The sequence below is a fragment of the Ptychodera flava genome, chromosome 3 (assembly GCF_041260155.1).
Source record: "Ptychodera flava strain L36383 chromosome 3, AS_Pfla_20210202, whole genome shotgun sequence".
Classification (NCBI taxonomy): domain Eukaryota; kingdom Metazoa; phylum Hemichordata; class Enteropneusta; family Ptychoderidae; genus Ptychodera; species Ptychodera flava.
Window position 1 is genome coordinate 35,126,185 of NC_091930.1, and position 18,990 is coordinate 35,145,174.

Genomic DNA, 18,990 nt, shown 5'->3' on the forward strand with positions numbered 1-18,990 from the left:
AAGATCCTGAGGATCTTTATGTATCAAAACTTCTATACCCTACCGGACAGGCTTGCATGAATTGGTGACCGTTTTACGGGAATGTATTTTAGAAATATTTAGAAATTTGTCAATTTGCGTGGGGTTTTAATGTCTTGTGGCAAAGTTACCAGTTTTATGTATGTACGATAACAATTTTTCTACCAAGAACAGGGCTGCGCGCATTACAGTTTGCCGGTATAAATGCACTCTTTTGATGCCGAATAAACTGTGCATCATTCAAACTCAATATGTATATGTAGGGAGAAGAAATCAGACGTGTGACGCCCTCTATGGGTGAGATTTGACATTTGAAATATTGTACTCAATAAAATGTCTCATTGAAATATGTAGGAAAAATGAATAAAACTAATAATAAATGTACAACGGAGTAAATAGAAATCGTTAGCTTTGGAGAGTATGAACAAAGTGAAACGAAAATAATACAAAAACAAAAAAAAGAAAGCCATTAGCAGAGCATGGTTTCGATCCATGGACCTCTGGGTTATGGGCCCAGCACGCTTCCGCTGCGCCACTCTGCTCACTTGTTCAGGAGAGGAAACAATGCAATATTTATTTCATGAATTGCTTTTCGCACGAATTTGTCCACGCAGTGTATAATTCTATGGCGGTTTACGGTAAAATCTATGAATGTTCTTGACGATGATTATGTGAGGGGCTTCTATAATTTTTTTCATGACACGTGTAAGACATGCAAGGTCATCTTTCTTTGCAGTTTCGGTGCAACTCCACAGACTAGCTAGACATCACAAATTTACTTTCAGAAAGCTTTACTGTCACTTTAGCTGAAATGTAAGATTTCGTCGAAGAAACAACTATGACATAAGGTTCTTGCTTTACAGGTGAGGTAGTCTGTCAACACTTGCATATGATTATTTACAGAGATAAAAGTATTATGAGTTGCAGTTCAGCGCAGCTGTAGCGTTTGCTTCCATCTGAAACAGTCAACACGTGCGAGGGCGAACTTCAAAGAGGTGTATTGTGGGTAGACGTGTTCGCAAGTGACGTGGCAGCCATATTGGTTGGAAGTCACCGGCTTCATTGAATAAGTTACAACTGTTTTTGTAGCCTTTTAAAAATTACCTGGTCGGAGAAATCCAATACAAAGCAGCCACCATGCTGACAAAGTTTGAGACAAAGTCAGCGAGAGTCAAAGGTATGATCTTTAGAGATATTTTCTTGTTTTCCGCAGAGATATTTACAGTCATGTGTACATGCAGACGAACCATGTATCTGATGATCACCTAAGTACACGTTGACTGTTCTGAAACATTGTCATAACTCTTATCGCAAAAGAAACAACTAAAAGCCGAGAAAAATGAGAGTTCAGAATGAGAAAGCATCAGTAATTCTGTGCGTTCCTTTTCCATATATTTCCAAGTTAAGTTGGGTGGACAATCAGGCCTCTCAGTGACGGAAGTGGGGACACTCTGATTGACTATCAATGGGTACACTAGGGTTTCAGATCGGATCGTACCTACCGAAGTGTACAATCCATGTAGAATTCATAGGGGCAAGCCATGTAGACTGGTGGGATATTTGAGCGGCAGGTGCTCTGTTTTTTCAGAGGTACGACTGTGTAAACGCAGCGTACAGGTCGTGGGAGCACTCGACGATCAGCTGAGCTGATTCAGGAGAAATCTGATAGAGAGTGTATTGGTATTAGTAGGGATTTTACATGAAATTGATAGACAACTACAATAATAATAAATTATATATCAAAAGAAAGCTCTCTTTAAGACCAATTGATTGCATTTTGTTTGATGAAAATCGGTTCAGTACATGCAGAGATATGTCCTGTTGAATTTGAAAAAAAACTTTCTCCTATTTAGAAATTATGCCATGGTAGACACCTGTAGTTATCATAACCACCAGGTGACCCCATTTTGAACATTGTTTGAGGAAACTAGAATTGCAATTTCTTGTGCTTTTTGCAATAACTCAAGCATTTCTTATTGAAAATTGATGAAATTTTTGTGGATATTGCTGACGAAATGTTCAATGGTTTTTAATTTTTATAAGTGAAAAGGTTATTTAGAATGCTGTTTACAGGTAAACAAAAAAACAATACCTGTAAAAAATCAAATGATACCTGTGACATTGATCGCTGTATGCATTATGTATCGTGAACATCTACAGAAATATGATAATCATATTCCATCATATTTACTTTGCATATGTGAAAAAAGTTTAGATTTATATTTACAAGGTAAACAAATAAACAACAATACCTGTAAACAATCAAATGATACCTGTGACATTTTAGAACTTGATTTAAATTTATCAAAATATTTTTTTAGATTTTTTTTAATTTGAACTTCGAATTTTTTTTTTAATTTTTTTGTGTGATTACAACTTTTATTAAATGATTATGAAATATGTCTGATTAATGTCGATTTTAAGTTAAAACAAAGAACTTTTCCAAAAAGTCAAAAAAACTTCGTTCTCAACCCTTTGTCAATGCCGTAAAACAGCAACACGCATTTATAGAATGAACAACTGCATTAAACTGGATGCAAAGTTAAGCTGCCCCGGAAATAACATAGACCCTCGAACATGTCGAAGTCAGCGGTCCGAAATACAAACCAGTATAAATACAACTTTTTCAAAGTCCGGGACACCATCAATGAGGAAAGAACAAATTAATAATCTATGGCCTTGTTCTTCAGAGAGAACAAAATAGTCCCCTTCTCGGGAACTAAAGATAGAAACTAAAATTTCAGTATAGTATCGGCAAAGTGTGGTGCTCGTGCGTATGCCTACACTGCAGTGCAGTGCTGGCTTGACAACTTCTCACTCAGTGTCTATCGAAAAATATCACCCGGAAGTCAAACTACTTCGAACAAGATAACGTTTGAAAGGGTAAAGTATATTTCTCTAGTTCCTTGCGTTAGATAAGAAATCAGACAAATCTAGCTGCGAAATCATGAACGTCGGAACTCAGCTTAGACCTCCTGACACAGAACATGCGGCGAAGCTAGCGCCGATTACTTGTATGTGATTCCTGGGAGTGCCCGGATGTAAAGTTGGGGTGAAACCATACTCGCTAAAAAGGGCCTTAAGCATCATTTTTCGCATCGTCAGACTCGTAATTATTGCAGAATTACAATTAATATTTATCATAAAATTAATTTTGGGGCCGAACGTTTAAGGAAATCAATATTTTCTTTCAAAAAACACAAACGAAACACAAAGTTTGATCACAGATTGAGTTTTTCTCCGCCGATTTTAACGTTTGCCCCCTCAAAAGAAGCCCATGATCTCTACTTTCGTACCAACCCAAAAAAATAGTGATGCGATCAGAATAAGTCATGCGGAGAGCCTATCAAAGAGGTATATGTTCGATCTCCTTCGCGGGACATTCGAGGTCACGGCACAACGCTCATAATGGACGCCAAAATCGCCGGTACGCGTGAGTTTGTAGTCGTGCTGCTTTGCCATTTATCGTAGTACAAAAGTGAAAATTTCCCAAAATGAAGTTAAAATAATAATCTTCAACACTACAGTTTCATTTTCTCTGATTATTTGGTCTATTTAAGAATTAACGCGAAAGTTCGGACTAGACCTGCATCGAACGCGTACGTTCAACACAATTGTCACGTGACCTAAAATCCCTAGTGTTAGCCCAGCAGAACTACCATGTGTACTACCCCAACCATAGGCGGCCCATACATATTGATAAGCTTATTATTGAGTTTTTCTCAGTTTTCTGTGTCACTGTCAGCCCCTCTCCTTTTCTTCATGCTCTGACTGATCGTAGTAAATAAAATAAATGACTATATAGCCTAACCTACTGACTCTTTATTCATTTTACACTCCATTACAAGGACGTATATCTCTCATACACACATGCTGTAATTGATTAGTCAACACAACTTATTATGCTAATCCGTGGACTTATCAGAGGTTGGTCAACATCGGAAAGATAGTGATGTTAATGAAAAAGGAGAAGGTATGAAGATCTTGGGAAACATGTCCCGAGGACGTCCGTAAACCTAGTGGACGCTTATATATTCATGATATGCGCAAACAAACACTGCTCATTATTCAAAAATAAACGGGAAGTTAGATCGAAAGGAACGCTGGAAACGCGCATGCTTTTCGTTGCCAAGCGCCAAATTCTCACATAACTAAGCAGATATGGTCCTGCTCCATGTAACAAATGCCACCCAGAAAGTATCGACCGACCAAGCAGAAAAAGATCGCCGGAGTTGCCGTTTCATGAGTTTTTCAACAAAATTATATAGATGTATGTTTCACGTCGTCGTTTTCTGGGAGTGTATATACCATAGACTCTCGAGAATAGAGAGTCTATGATATACCAAGTATAATTTACAAACCGCGTCGTGATTCAAGGCACAATGGTGACACATTAGCAGGAGCACACACTGGAGAATTTTGGCCAGCACTGTGAATTTTTTTAAACCAGGTGCAGTCACCTTCATTTCTCTGCACTCGCTATTAACTCCATGTCTATCGGTAACATATCGTTATTTTCTGTCTCAAAGTACGTACCAGCAAAAGGCCTTTGACGTCAAAGTCGGTTATTTTCTGGTGTACGGTAGCAACCAAGCTCATGACTAGAATGACTGTACGGCGTCAAAGAGTTAATGTCGCCGGTTACTTTTTTCGCATAGTAAAAGAGAGTTGGTCGCTACAAAGAGCTAGTTTCTAGCTCCATGGTCGCTACTAGTCTAAGGAATTCATCGATTTTCAATCGTGCCTTATGCAGTGTTAGTGCACAAAATTCCCGAAAGAAGCGGCGCACGGGCTATAAAACTTCGTTTATACTGTTAGGCTAGCTTTGGGTCCATATTTTCCACCCAAATTGCCAACACTCATCGACAACATGGTTATTAGGAGCCTACCACTACCAGAAATCCGCTCGAAAATCACCAAGCTATCGCCGTTTTTCCAGCTTTTTCCGACATGGCTACTCGCAGACCGTTCTTTTTCTGGCGTACAAGCGATTGACGAGGCTCAGTGTAGCCCGTCTCTAAAGTCACCTGAGCGGTGACCTCGCAACATCGAAACACAAACTGACATCACCGATGATGTCGGCCACTACGTTAAGAAGCCTGTGAGAATTTTTACCAGCACTGTGAATTTTTAAACCAGTCACTGTCATTTCTATTCACTCGCTATTATCTCCATGTCTGCCGGTAACATATCGTTATGGAGAAGTTTAGTTACACGTAATTACGTTCCATCATCAGCTGGTTAGTGATAACCATACGTCGCGTACGTGTAGAACATACGTTCGGAACGGCAAACAACACCTCTACACATACAAAATGTAGTCATAATTACGTGTAGTATTTTTTAGATATTCTTGATGATTTCCGCGAATTTAGACAGACACCTTGTAAACTATCATGGAAAACATCGTTGATATCATAATATTTCGTAGAGTTTGCACCAGCGCAAGAAGTACTTGCTATATGATTTCCTTACATGAACGAAATGTTTCTTAAAACTTAAACGAATTTCCAATGTTTGTGAGAAAAAATACAGCAAAATTATCGAGAACGCACGGCAGACATTAGGCAGACCACCGTCCCTCCACCCACGGACGGTGGGCAGACAAAACCTTAGCAACACCGCCCGATTGAGAGAACCACGCTTAACCACACGAACTTTGACCCTAGTCAAAATCAGGCTTGTCCCTGGGAAATATGTTTACAAGTTTGCCCACATATAAACAACGTAAAGGTCAAAGGTTTCAACTTCCGACTTCCTGCTTTACGGACGTCCTCATGCCATGAACTGCAGGCAAGGCACTGGCAGGGTTTGCACTGTTCGCGACCATTTAAACATTTGAAATAAGAGTAGCTGGCTCCCCTCGGCCATCGAAATACATTGGCTGCAGTAGATTTTGGATAAATGGTCATGACTGGCCGCAATTTGGTAATTTCTGGACACATTTCAGGAGAGCTTCTTACCTTCCCGTTTTAGTAACCATTCCTATCTTTCGCGATGTTGACCAACCCGTAAAATCCCTGATAAGTCCACGGATTAGCATAATTAGTTGTGTTGACTAATTAATTACAGCATGTGTGTATGAGAGATATACGTCCTTGTAATGGAGTGTAAAATAAATAAAGAGTCACAGAGGCTAGGTTATGTTATATAAACCATTTATTTTATTTATTCCGATCATTCAGAGCATGAAGAAAGAAGAGAAAATGATAGAGAAAACACTGAAAAACTCAGTAGTACTTATTGGGTCGCCTGTGCCCTAACCATTGACCCATAGGTAGTCTTGCTTCTGTAGTGGCTTATGCGCCAGTCAATGTAAACCCCCACTCCCCCCACCTCGGGGTTTAGTGGGGGATTTGGAAATTAGTCCTGTGAAATCTGCCAAATGCCCCACCCCCTGGGGCAAGACAATCCGGAAAATCCCCACCTAAACCAAGTAAATCCCCCACATACGGGGGTGGGGAATTTGTAAATTCCTACACACAACCACTCTTTGGAATTTTCATTTCATGTCGTAAACAACCTGCATCAATATAAAAAGTTCATGTTCAACTTTAGAACAATTTTTATCATTTAAAACAGGGTTTTGTGACATTTATGCTGTTCACAATGTCTATCACAATCAACACAAATAGATCCAAAAAATAACATACTTTTCGCATTTGTTTTTCAGCCACTTATACTGTGACCAGATAAAAGTGTTGAGGTGTCACAGTCACGTCACCTATTTTGGAGCAAAAATTTACAATATTTTTCAGTCTAGTTTGCTTGTATGTTGTCAGGCATAAACATATTTCAGGCTAGAACAAATAAAACACAGATGTAAATAGATCAAAACACCAGATGTATCACACAAGACGTGTCGCCTCAATAAACTAATTAAAGCTGATAAACAAGATACATGATGTCCAATCTCACAAGTGCAGCTTTTTTGTCTTCTCGCTCTCATGCTACAAGCACAATGACACATTCTACATCAGTCATGCACTGATTTAAAACAAGCAGAGGAATGAAAATTCATAATAATCCGTGTTTATTCATCATAAAACACGGCAGAAAGATACTGTGTAAAACTCAACAGAACAGATGATCAGAATGATCACACTGATGAAACAGAACTGTTTCCTTAGCTATATGGGTCATCATGAATAAAATTGATAATACATTTAGCGGACATAAAAAGGAATCCGTCGTGACCGAACATGTTTTCCAAATACACAAGCAATTTAAAGGGACAAAGTCGGCCATTTTTCATGAATTTTGTTTGATGTGAGATACTACTTATATTGTTTGACATGTCGAAAGATACCGAAAGAATGGCTGACCATGCTATATTCGACCCCGGTTTTAGACACGATACATGCAAACCATCGCGAAAATGAATTAATGGTCATGACCATTAATTCGTTTTCGCGATGGTTTTACTTAATTTGTATAAAACTGGGGTCGAATATATGTATGGTCACTCATTCATTCAGTATCTTTTAACATGTCAAACAAAATAAGTAGTATATCGCATCAAACAAAATTCATGAAAATGGCTGACTTTGTCCCTTAAGCTTTATTAGCTCCGCTGTCAGCGACGCGGAGCTTATCAAATAGGTTGATTATCCGTCGTCGTCCCTAGGTTGATTATCCGTCGTCGTCCGGCGTCCGGCGTCCGGCGTCGTCCGGCGTCCGGCGTCCGTCGTCGTCCGTCAACAATTGCCTTCTCCTCTGAAACCACAAGTCGAATTGCTTTGAAATTTTATATGCAGTTCACTTGGGGTGACCTCACTTCAGTTTGTTCAAATCATGGTGAAATTTGCATATTTGTATTTTTGGGGCATTTTTTGGTGTTTTTGGTAAAAAAATCTTCTTCTCTGAAACCGCTCGTCCGATTGCTTTGAAATTTGATATGCAGTTTGCTTAGGGTGACTTAAATCAGATTTGTTAAAATGGTGGTGAAATTTGCATATTTGTATTTTTAAGGCAATTTTTGTCATTTTTGGTAAAAAAATCTTTAAAAATCTTCTTCTTCAAAACTACAGTCAGATAGCTTTTATATTTGGTACATATGTCCCTAGGGATGATCTTTTTCAGATTTGTTCAAATTGTGCAGAAATATGCAAATTTGCATTTTTAAGGCAATTTTTGCCATTTTTGGTCAAAAAATGTATTTCTCAAAAAGTGCTGGTCTGACAGTTTTGAAATTTGGTATACAGGTTTCTATAGATGAACTAAGTAATATATATTGAATTTCTGATGAAATCTGTAATTTTGTATTTTTGGGGCAATTTTTGCCATTTTTGGTCAAAAATGTGTATTTCCAAAACTACTCATCTGATAGCTTTGAAATTTGGTATACAGGTTCCTACAGATGAACTAATGATATTTATGGAAACAATGATGAAATCTGCAATTTTGTAATTTTGGGGCAATTTTTGCCATTTTTGGTCCAAAAATGTGTTCCTCAAAAGTATTGGTCTGATAGCTTTGAAATTTGGTATACAGGTTTCTACAGATAAGCTTAGTAATATATATTGAATTTCTGATGAAATCTGTAATTTTGTATTTTTTGGGCATTTTTGCCATTTTTGGTCAAAAATGTGTATTTCCAAAACTACTTATCTGATAGCTTTGAAATTTGGTATACAGGTTTCCATAGATGAACTAAATGATATTTATTGAAATAATGATGACATCTGCAATTTTGAATTTTAGGGCAATTTTTCTCATTTTTGGTCAAAAAATGTGTTTCTCAAAAAGTACTGGTCTTACAGCTTTGAAATTTGGTATACAGGTTTCTATATATGAACTAAGTGTGATATTTTGAAATTATGATGAAATCTGCTTATTTTTGGGTTCAATTGTTGCCATTTTTGGTCAGAATATTTTATTCTCAAAAACTACTCATCAGATAGCTTTGGTTGACATGTTCTTAGGGATGATCGAATGTGATATATTCAAAGTATGATGAAATCTTCAATTTTGTATTTTTGCAGCTTATTTTAGCCACTTTTTTCCCGGCCACTGCATTGAGTTATCAAAGATTTCCACCTTCTTCATCAACATGTGTCAAAAATAGTTATTCTGTACATAAACACAGCGGAGCTATATCGGCCGCTAGGTCGCTTGTCAAAAATAGAGTTGACCCGGAGGTCTTTTCAGTGCTGGACCATGTCGATGACACATCGTGAACATCCGAAATGTCACGCTCACGTGGGAAAATGCGGGAAATTTTGCGTATGGTATGTTCAGTTTTCCAAAAAATAAGAATACACGGCGGATGAATATCATTTATTTAGTTATCGATATTTAAGCAATCAATCACAAATATACTGTCATACACACCTCTGAATATTGCTGCATCGCGTTCATCAATAGCCAGTTGAAAAGCTGCTTACCCGGCCCACACGGCCTTGACAGCCACCAGGGTTTTACATCACTTTTAACTTTTGAGAGTCCCTGGGACTCCTGGTGTTAGAAAATGGGAGTCCTACATCAAAATATGGGGTCCCAATTTATTTCACAAAAATGTTTTATAGTTTATCAATGCCATGGTCTTCACTGTGTTCAATTAGTATTAATTTGCATACACAGAGACAACAAGGTTCCATATTGTACATGGAGGGGTAACTATTGTGCAACACATGCACACAACTATAGGGCATATTCAACTGACTCTGTATAGTTTGAACCGCCTGTATAACTATAATGAAGAGTTGAAGACAAAAACACATTTCACTAACCTTTTTATCGATTAATTTTGGTGTTTGACCCAACTTACATTAGTTTAATTCACGTACGCGTGTGTAACTATCTGTGGCTTATCGAGTCACGGACTCGTACTACCATACATACTAGTCAATCCGTTTGCCAAGTTTGATCACATTTTTTGACAAGCACGCCACAAAATCCGCCACAAAATGGAAAGAAACCACTAAGTATCGAGAAAAAAGTTTCATGTCCGGTTTATTTCAGTTAAAAAAATGCGTACACGTAGGAAATGTCTCGCAATGTCAACAGTTCAGAACAACTACATTTCATTTACAAACCGGGTCGACTGTTATGGCCGTCTCGCTTCAGGACGGCCGGAGGTCAAATATCAACAGTTTAAAGGGGCTTTTTGGCAGTCAAACGCTTGAAAATTCACAAAATACACTTCAATTTAACCGAATCCTTACAAATTTCTCAATCTTGCATGTTTTGGACTTCGAAAACCTTAACCTCGGGTTCCATGTCGAGAGTTAGGCATCACACAGTGCCGCCATCTTGGCCGCCGATACGTTCGAAGTTCACTATCGCGATCGATTTGGTCACCAAATCGCGTCATTTTTCCATAAAATATTCTCAAAAAAACTGTAAAATCTATCATTTCTATCACCCAGAGGGCAGTAGCTTGGCATAATATAGTTGTCTTCCGTGTCTACGGCATGGTAAAGCTTTCAAAACGTACGTACATGTTTCGTTCAATGCACTGTGGCCGTATCCGCGTACGGGTGAAACTGCAGACCTGATTAAATATTCATGAAAACCGCTGACCTCTTTTGAAGAAAGTTCGCATAAATTACTGGAATTTTCGATTGTTAGGCTGCATGATGTCATTATTTTAGTCCTTATATGGTACTAAACTGGGTTCAAAGGGTCAGGAATACCCTCCTTCTGGCTGAGTTCGGCAATGCATAGCTAAGTTAGGCATAAGCATAGAACGCAATCACTGTCGGTTTATATACCGACGTGGCGCTGAGAGCGAGAATGCCGTGTCGGTTTATAAACCGACGCGGCACTTTAAGGGTTAAAGTACGGGGTCGGTAAGGTTTACTGGGATGTGTTTTACGTGTTCAGCAGCTTCGCAAGGTGTACACCAGCAACAGATATTGCTGCGTCCCAAGGGACGCGTGGTTTAGTTTTTGAGGGGTCCTGCGTCCGGTTTTATGCGTAAAGGACGCAGAAATGCGCGTCATGTAAAACCCTGCAGCCACCTTTCGCCATGCTACCCGCTCTGAACAACAACATCCATTACCAGGGCCTGAAAATTTCTGTTTTTTCCCACTGGTCCCAGGACCAGTGACCTGTTTTTTTTCACTGGTCCAAAGGTAAAATCCACCGTGGTCCTCAAAAATTTGCATAACAATACAAGAATGATTCATTTCTCATACTCATGTTATATATGCATTTCTATCAGATTTGCTTGGGATTTACATACAGCATAAACTGCCAATCTTTTTAATACAGACACACTGCATAAACATTTACTTGGTAGTTTTCTCAAGTTCTTGTACACACACTTGACATGTTTTTTACTATTGCTATAAAGTTCACTTCATTTTTATAATTGCCCAGCGGTTGATTCTTTTCCATTTAAATTGTAAAAAAATAGGTTGAAAACACAAATATCTGAGAGGAACTTCTTTTTCCTTTGATAGCAATAGCAAATTGCTGCAACGCTGTTTTGACAAGCTAGACGGTTCTTGTTAAGGTCAACTACAATCGAGCTAGGGGGTCTTGACTATATAGAGAATTCAGCATGGTGACCTTCTAAATATTCAGAAGCTTGCTTGCCACGGACGATCGGAAAGTTGTAATGAGACTCCTTCCAGAGAATTTTACTGCAAAATACTACTTTAATAGCAGAGATATAATATATTCACACCATTTTGGGGTTGCTGATATTTTTAGCTGAGGCTATGGTCTGGTTTTTACCACATTAAATTTTACATGTAAAATGAGTACGTGCATGGCCCGTCATTTGATTTTTGCAGTGCAGTGGCTAGTGGACGCACATCGCCTGGCTCATATCATGAATCGCAAACTGTAATTGAGTAACTGATTTTCCTTTAGAGTTTATGTTGTGATGAAAGAAATAGACTAAATTTTAAATGTTTGATCGACTTAAAGACGCGATAATTATTGTAATTTTGTACCTATAAGACGTAGTCTCTCAATTTAATGGGCTCTTGGTTTTAGTGTAACTGGCTTTAGTGCGTCTCTGCTACCTCCATCATGGTTTCAGTAACTTCGGTATTTTGGGGGGGACGTAGTTTCTAATTTTTCGTCAAAAGACACTAGAACACAATCTGGGAAAAGCACTGGACATTCCCTTGCAAAATAAATTGGCTCCTTTTTTGTATTGGTCTGCAGACTTTTAGGGGTAATTAGTACTGGTTCGGGATAAAAACACTGGTCCGGGACCTCGGGTAATTTTCAGGCCCTGCATACGTGCGCATGCGTAGTTATTTACGAACATATTCTGGGCCTGTCCGTCAAAGGAATAGGGGGATCAAAACGAGGCAATTGTCCCACCCCCTCGGGCACAGTTTCATGGCACACACGGTCTAATCCCCCACATTTTTCCCGTATTGCCCGAGGTGGGGGGATGGGGGTTTACATTGACTGGCGCATTAGTCGTTGCCCATGGACCCTCGGGATCTGAAAGTTTATCACAACAAGAATAACGATCCAAGGTTTTTGTCAAGTTGACAGTCTTCGTGAAGTGGCCATGAAGAAGTCCATCCTCATTCAAACCCCCAAAACAAATGGAAAAAAATGTGTCCACTAATCTTCAGTGGTCCCTTACAGACTATGGCTGTAACTTCCATTGACCTGTATAGTAGCTGTATATAGACGTTCCATGTACAGGAAGCACCCCCAGCCCTCATGCTGTTCACAGAGACTCAAAGATGTGTTAATGGCCTCTGCTTTTATCTGTCAAAGCTGTAAAGTGAAGTACGCAGGCAGTGTTTTCGCTAAGGTTGGGAAGCATTGGCAATGATTTGGGAACCCAAGTGACATTTCTGCAGGTGTCCCCAAAACTTATATCATTGATGTATCAATAGGAACCCAGTCAAATGATTTGGGAACCCTGGTAATATTCAGCAAAAATACTGAAAGGCTTGAAAAAGTGTGAAATTTTTAGAGTAATTGCAATGAGCTGCATGCTCTGTCTACAAGATCAATTGTTAGCCCTGTGCCCACTACATTTCCTCAATGTTGAACATTACAATTCTCTGTGATGGCAGTATTTTTTCTTTGGACTGAAGAGCACGGGCTGATGTCACTTATTTCCCATTGATACTCTTTTCAGCATTGCAGTATGAATTCCCTCATTCAAAAGGGATTTAGCAACCTGGATAGCATTTACCAACTTATGTTCTCACCAACAACTCTGTGTAGATGCTGTTGCAGTACACATAAATTTTATGTTATTATTTTTTCCTCCCTAGGATTGTCCTTCCATCCAAAGAGACCATGGATCCTGGCCAGTTTACACAATGGCATTATTCAGCTATGGGATTACAGAATGTGTACACTTCTGGACAAGTTTGATGAACACGATGGTGAGTTACCATAGCTATAAGTAGTTCATATATTTTGCATCAGATAGCCATGTCAAAGTCTCTCTGTCCTTTTTTTACGCTCCCATATATGCATATGTATATATGCAAATGGGAGGTATTCGTATAAGGTGGAAAATGGCGTCTGTGTGTATGTATGTAAGTATGTATGTATGTCTGTTAGTCCGTCCGGATCAAAAACTCCTAAACCGTAGCACCTACTGTCCTAGTATTTGGTGTACAGGTGCACCTAGGGGTGGAGATGTGAATTTGTTCAAATGAACATGTCAGTGCCAAAAATATGCAAATGAGGGTGAAAAAAGGAAAAATCCTGCAAATGGCTAAAACTCAGTAAGCATTGGTCAGATTTGGTTGAAACTTGGTATGCAGATTTCTTTAGGTATTCTAAATTATGTGTGCAAAAATTGGGATGAAATTTGCATGTTTGTATTTTTAGGGTATTTTTTCCGTTTTTAGTAAAAAAATCTTGTTCTCTGAAATCGCTCGTCTGATTGCTATGAAACTTAATATTCATGTTCCTCAGAATGACCTCAGTCATGCTTGTACAAATTGTATTGATATTGTCATATTTGTAATTTTGGGGCAATTTTCCCAATTTTTTAATCCAAAAACTGCTGATTTGATAGCTTTGATACATGTATTTGTATAATGTATTGAAGGTATGTTGAAACTGGCAATTTTTTTTTTATTTTGGGGGCAATTTTTGCCTTTTTTGGTCAAAAAATTTTTCTCCAAAAACTTCTGATCTGGTAGCTTTGATATCTAGTGTACAGGTTCCTAGGGTTTATGTTGATTAGATATATTTAAAATTAGGATGAAGTCTGCAATTTTGTATTTTGGGGGGCAATTTTTCTCATTTTTGGTCAAAAAATTTGTTTCTCAAAATTTACCAGTCTGATTGCTTTGATATTTAGTAAACCGGTCCTTAGGGTTTTTATTAATAAGATATATTGAAATTAAGTTGAAATCCGGAATTTTGAATTTTTTGGACAACTTTGCGAAACTTTCAGTTTTACTGGGATATCTTTCATTTTGTATTTTTAAGATTTTTTTGGTAATTTTATACCTACTGGAACTAAGAGTATATAATGTGGTGATTTAGTAAGCATTTGATATAGTAAACTGTATTTGGTGTTGAAATGCGGTTAAAAAAATTCTGGCGGATTGTGAAAAAATTAAAAAAATGGCCAATAAAAAAATTCAGACAAAGCCAAAAAAATTCAGCCAGAGAAGGTTTGACAAAAAGAAAAGGTGAGAGAGTGGGGAAAAAAAGAATGTACAATGGATCGGATAAAAAAGATAATGTACCTCATCGATCTTCCAGACACCATCCCTTATCAAATGGTCCACCCCGATGTACCATATTTTTTTGCACAATTAACCATGCAGTGTATTTTAGTTTAAGATGTAAAGTTAGGTAAGGATTTGAAAGGAATAGTCAAGTTCACCACAGTTTAACTTTATCTCTTGTGTCATCATCCTTGTGTAATTGGTTAAGTTTGTAAGTTGTTCCAGATGTGGATGCACCAGCTGTTCTGGAAGAAAACAATGTTTATTTTTTCCTGTAGGGTTTCTGAGTTGATGATTGTATGTTGAAATTTCTCCATGTATCTGGTGTATGGGCAAAGTGTAAACATTGGTTGCATCTCATGTATTTCAGTCTATGTCAAATATTGTAAATGAAAAATCAAGAACAGTTTACTGTGTGCTTGTAAAAGATAACATATTTGTCAATACATAAACTGCCTTGCAGATTGATTGTCTTAAAGATTATCACAGAAGTAGAAAAGGAAAAGAAACTAATCGAATTGCTGTAACATATTCACTCTCAGTGCCTGTATAGGCCTATACTTAACTATTTTATCATTACATTCAGCTGTTTGTTATATCTTTATCACTCTCCATGGGCCAAGGCATACTTGGGGTCAATGTCATCACTCTGTGCCAGTCTGTGTATGTCAGTCTGTCTGTATATGTATGTCCATGTTTCATACAATTGTTGACTTGTTTTGATAACTATATGGGAGCGAACAGTGATGTTGTCACTATTTTTTTTACACAGTGTAATTTCCACAGATCATACATCATATGTGACAGTATGTTATAACATAATCCGGCTTCATAGACATCAAAGTAATCGCCAAACAGCTCTATCAAGCAGCATGTCATTATTTTGTGCTTGAAACTTGATCCAAATTTTTTTATAACTGTTGTATCTTTTATCTTAATTTATTTTGTGGTCTCTTTCTGAGTGAATGGAAAATTTGTTTGAATGTATCCAAAGTATCTGTTGTGACTGACTGCACTAAGTTGTTACCTTACTTTGAGCAATAACCCAAAACCTGCCAGATACTACTAGTATTCACTTCCTCATTTGCCGAGTCAGCAGAAAGCGTTACTTAGCCGAGTCTGTGTGTATTTCTTCACCCTAGGTCCAGTCCGCGGGATTTGTTTTCACAACCAACAGCCACTGTTCGTCTCTGGTGGCGACGACTACAAGATAAAAGTGTGGAACTACAAGCTGAAACGTTGCCTCTTCACGCTGCTGGGACACTTGGATTACATCAGAACAACTGTCTTTCACCATGTAAGTCTGTATCGAGTGCCCTGGCAGATGTCAGTGCTATGTGTACTGGCCTGAAGAATTTTGTTAAATTCTGAATATTCAAGAACGGTGTGCAGGAATGTGTATATCAGCATATACATTATGCATTACAAGTGCACCAAGTGTTATTGATACTTTTCCATTTGTTTGACAAGACCCTAGACTGTCATCAAGTCTTATGTCGTTAATCATCTTCCCTTTCCAGGAATATCCGTGGATTCTGAGTTCATCTGATGACCAGACTATCCGTATTTGGAACTGGCAAAGCAGGAATTGTGTCTGGTAAGTTGTATAAACGACGTCATGACCATGTCTCACAGCGATGTATATTACTCTTCTTTATAGATATGCTCACCTTCTGTATCCTTCCATTGTATGAAGACATCGTCAAATCTTAATTTTGTGATGGTTGTATTAAGGTAGAATGTACCTCAGAGACACATACAAATCCTCAGTTTTCCTCAATACTGCCTTTGTGCTTTCTGCTTAATGTAAACTCGCCTTGAAGCTTTTTGAAGTCTATGACTCTTCCCACCATTTTCATGTCTATGAAAATAGAAAATTTAATTTTCCCCACAGAGTTAAAACAGGGTATAGTGGCCACTTTGAATTTCAAGTTTAAAACTTTGTTTCAAGGCATATATTACCTCAAAAAAATTATCTTAGTTTATACTTGTGTGAATTTTACTTGATGGTTTGTGTTTTGTCGTTGTCCACAGTGTACTGACAGGTCACAATCATTACGTGATGTGTGCCAACTTCCATCCGTCAGAAGATCTGGTTGTATCAGCATCTCTGGACCAAACAGTCAGAGTCTGGGATATCTCAGGTAAGGGATTCAACTCAGCCTGGCTCCTAAACTGTGCTTATCAGACATGCCATAGAGGGCGTGCGTGACATTCCATGGAGACCATCATAAAACCACTGCCTGGTATAATCTTCACACATGCTCCATATTTTCTGGGACAGTTTATGCAAATGAGTTGAGTACACTGATGGTAAGATGGGGGTAACAGCATCCACCAGCTTTCACTCCATTACCTAAATTTATTGTGCAACATAAGAAAAGTTGAAAGGTCACAAACTTTTAAATTCTTTGTTGTAATTATAAAATAAAACACCAAAGAGATAGTATTTTTCTGTGACCTGCTCCAGGGACTAGTGGCGTGTAGACTGCAATGTTTATCTTCTGCATGCCATTCCTTCTGACATCACTGTAATTCTGTTGTATGTCCATCTAATATTAGAAAAAAATTTTCTTCATAGGCTTGAGAAAAAAGAATGTGGCACCAGGGCCAGGTGGTCTTGAGGATCATCTGAAGACACCAGGACAGATGGATCTCTTTGGTACATCTGACGCTGTCGTCAAACATGTATTGGAGGTGAGATTTATTATGTGTTTATGTGAGGACACGGCACTTCATCAAAATCATCACTGCTGAAAATGATATCTACTCTGGTCAAAAAAGGCACCTAGTTGCATGTACATGAGATTTGAACAGTGTCTACTTGTCTGCAGTTTGAAAAGAGTACAACCAGTTCAATTTATAAATAGTATAGATTTTTCATATATTTTTCACATGAGACATTCGCAGAGCCTATGCAAGGTTCACATAGTCACTGAAAAGATACAAGTTTTGGTTGGCAATTATTTTGTCACTATCCCAAATACTCTTGCAATATAAACTTCCAAAAGGGGGCCACTGAAAGTATTCCTGATATGTTGTATCCAACTGGACTGAGCATTGTTATTTTGATGGCAGGGACATGACCGTGGTGTAAACTGGGTCTCATTTCACCCTACCATGCCGTTGATAGTATCAGGAGCTGATGATAGGTACATCAAAATGTGGAGAATGAATGGTGAGTTTGTAAACTTATCTGTGCCATGAATAGTGATACATTAATTATGAAGTGACATGCATGGGTAAATCAGTACAAAATTCTCCAAAAATACAGTATATTGATTCATGTCTTGAAGTGAATTGTTTCAAAGATAAATTCTTCAGAGTTGCACAGTTTAAGGTTTCATCTGAACCATGAGATGGTCAAACCACAGTCCCTCTGTCACAGAGGGACCATGGTCAAACCATAAGTTGAAGTTTCAGCTTGGTGCTTGCTGATGGTAACTACATCACTGATATGACAAGAGGTCTGATAGTTCATGCTGACTGCAAAAGTTGTTTGATGTAACAATGAATACAAGTTTATGGGAATTACAAGACTCTTATAAAAAGAACATACAGTACGTTAGTACATATGTATATTTATATTCCTGTTCAGATATGTTAGTATGTATGTGTACATGCAAGTCTGTGTATGTATATATATATATGTATGTGTATATATGTGCACGTGTGTGTGTTTTGCCATTATAGTTTTGTACATTTTTGGTCACATATTTTGTGATTTCTTGACTGCACAGATGCAAAGGCCTGGGAAGTGGACACTTGCCGTGGTCACTACAACAATGTGTCCTGTGTGATCTTTCATCCCAGACAAGAACTGATCATCAGTAATTCAGAAGATAAGAGTATCAGAGTCTGGGACATGTCAAAGAGGTTAGTCTTGTTTCATTTGTTATTCTCAATAGTTTCACTTTGTCTGCATTTGAATTTCTCAGTGTGAAGGTCCCCTTTCACCACGCTCACTACAAAGAGATGGAAAAGTGCATAAGTACAGGATAAAGCCCGAGTACGAGGGCTCTTCTGGTATATAAAGTCCAACCCTACGATAAAATGTCGAGGCCGCAGGCCGAGACATTTTATCGTAGGGTTGGACTTTATATACCAGAAGAGCCCGAGTACGAGGGTTTTATCCGACTTAAATACTATCGCCCCCTAACTGATATATTTTCGTTTTGAATGTGTTACGTCAACCGTCCCCTTTGTCAATGTAACATGTTTAGGATATCAATTAAAACTTTTATTTGTGAAATAGCCTTCCATGTAATGGAACATCCTATAAATGCCCTGGGGCACATTAAATAATGCCCTAGGGCACAGCATTTTGTGTTGGCAGCTGGTTTCG

General features: G+C 38.2%; 1 protein-coding gene and 1 non-coding gene across 2 annotated transcripts in view; one reads left to right on the forward strand and one right to left on the reverse strand.

Annotated features, from left to right (window-relative positions):
• Positions 1-488: 488 nt before the first annotated feature.
• On the reverse strand, positions 489-560 carry Trnam-cau (transfer RNA methionine (anticodon CAU)). The gene has a single exon. It is a non-coding gene; the product is annotated as a tRNA-Met (tRNA).
• Positions 561-1,007: 447 nt separating this feature from the next.
• The window catches only part of LOC139129892 (coatomer subunit alpha-like), a 33,740-nt gene continuing 15,757 nt past the window's right edge, over positions 1,008-18,990 (forward strand). Inside the window, exons 1-8 of the mRNA XM_070695583.1 lie at positions 1,008-1,195; positions 13,224-13,337; positions 15,788-15,942; positions 16,166-16,242; positions 16,680-16,789; positions 17,227-17,342; positions 17,724-17,823; positions 18,386-18,521. Of these exons, the coding sequence (XP_070551684.1) occupies positions 1,156-1,195; positions 13,224-13,337; positions 15,788-15,942; positions 16,166-16,242; positions 16,680-16,789; positions 17,227-17,342; positions 17,724-17,823; positions 18,386-18,521 (848 nt within the window). The 5' untranslated portion in view covers positions 1,008-1,155. The remainder of the gene's footprint in view (positions 1,196-13,223; positions 13,338-15,787; positions 15,943-16,165; positions 16,243-16,679; positions 16,790-17,226; positions 17,343-17,723; positions 17,824-18,385; positions 18,522-18,990) is intronic.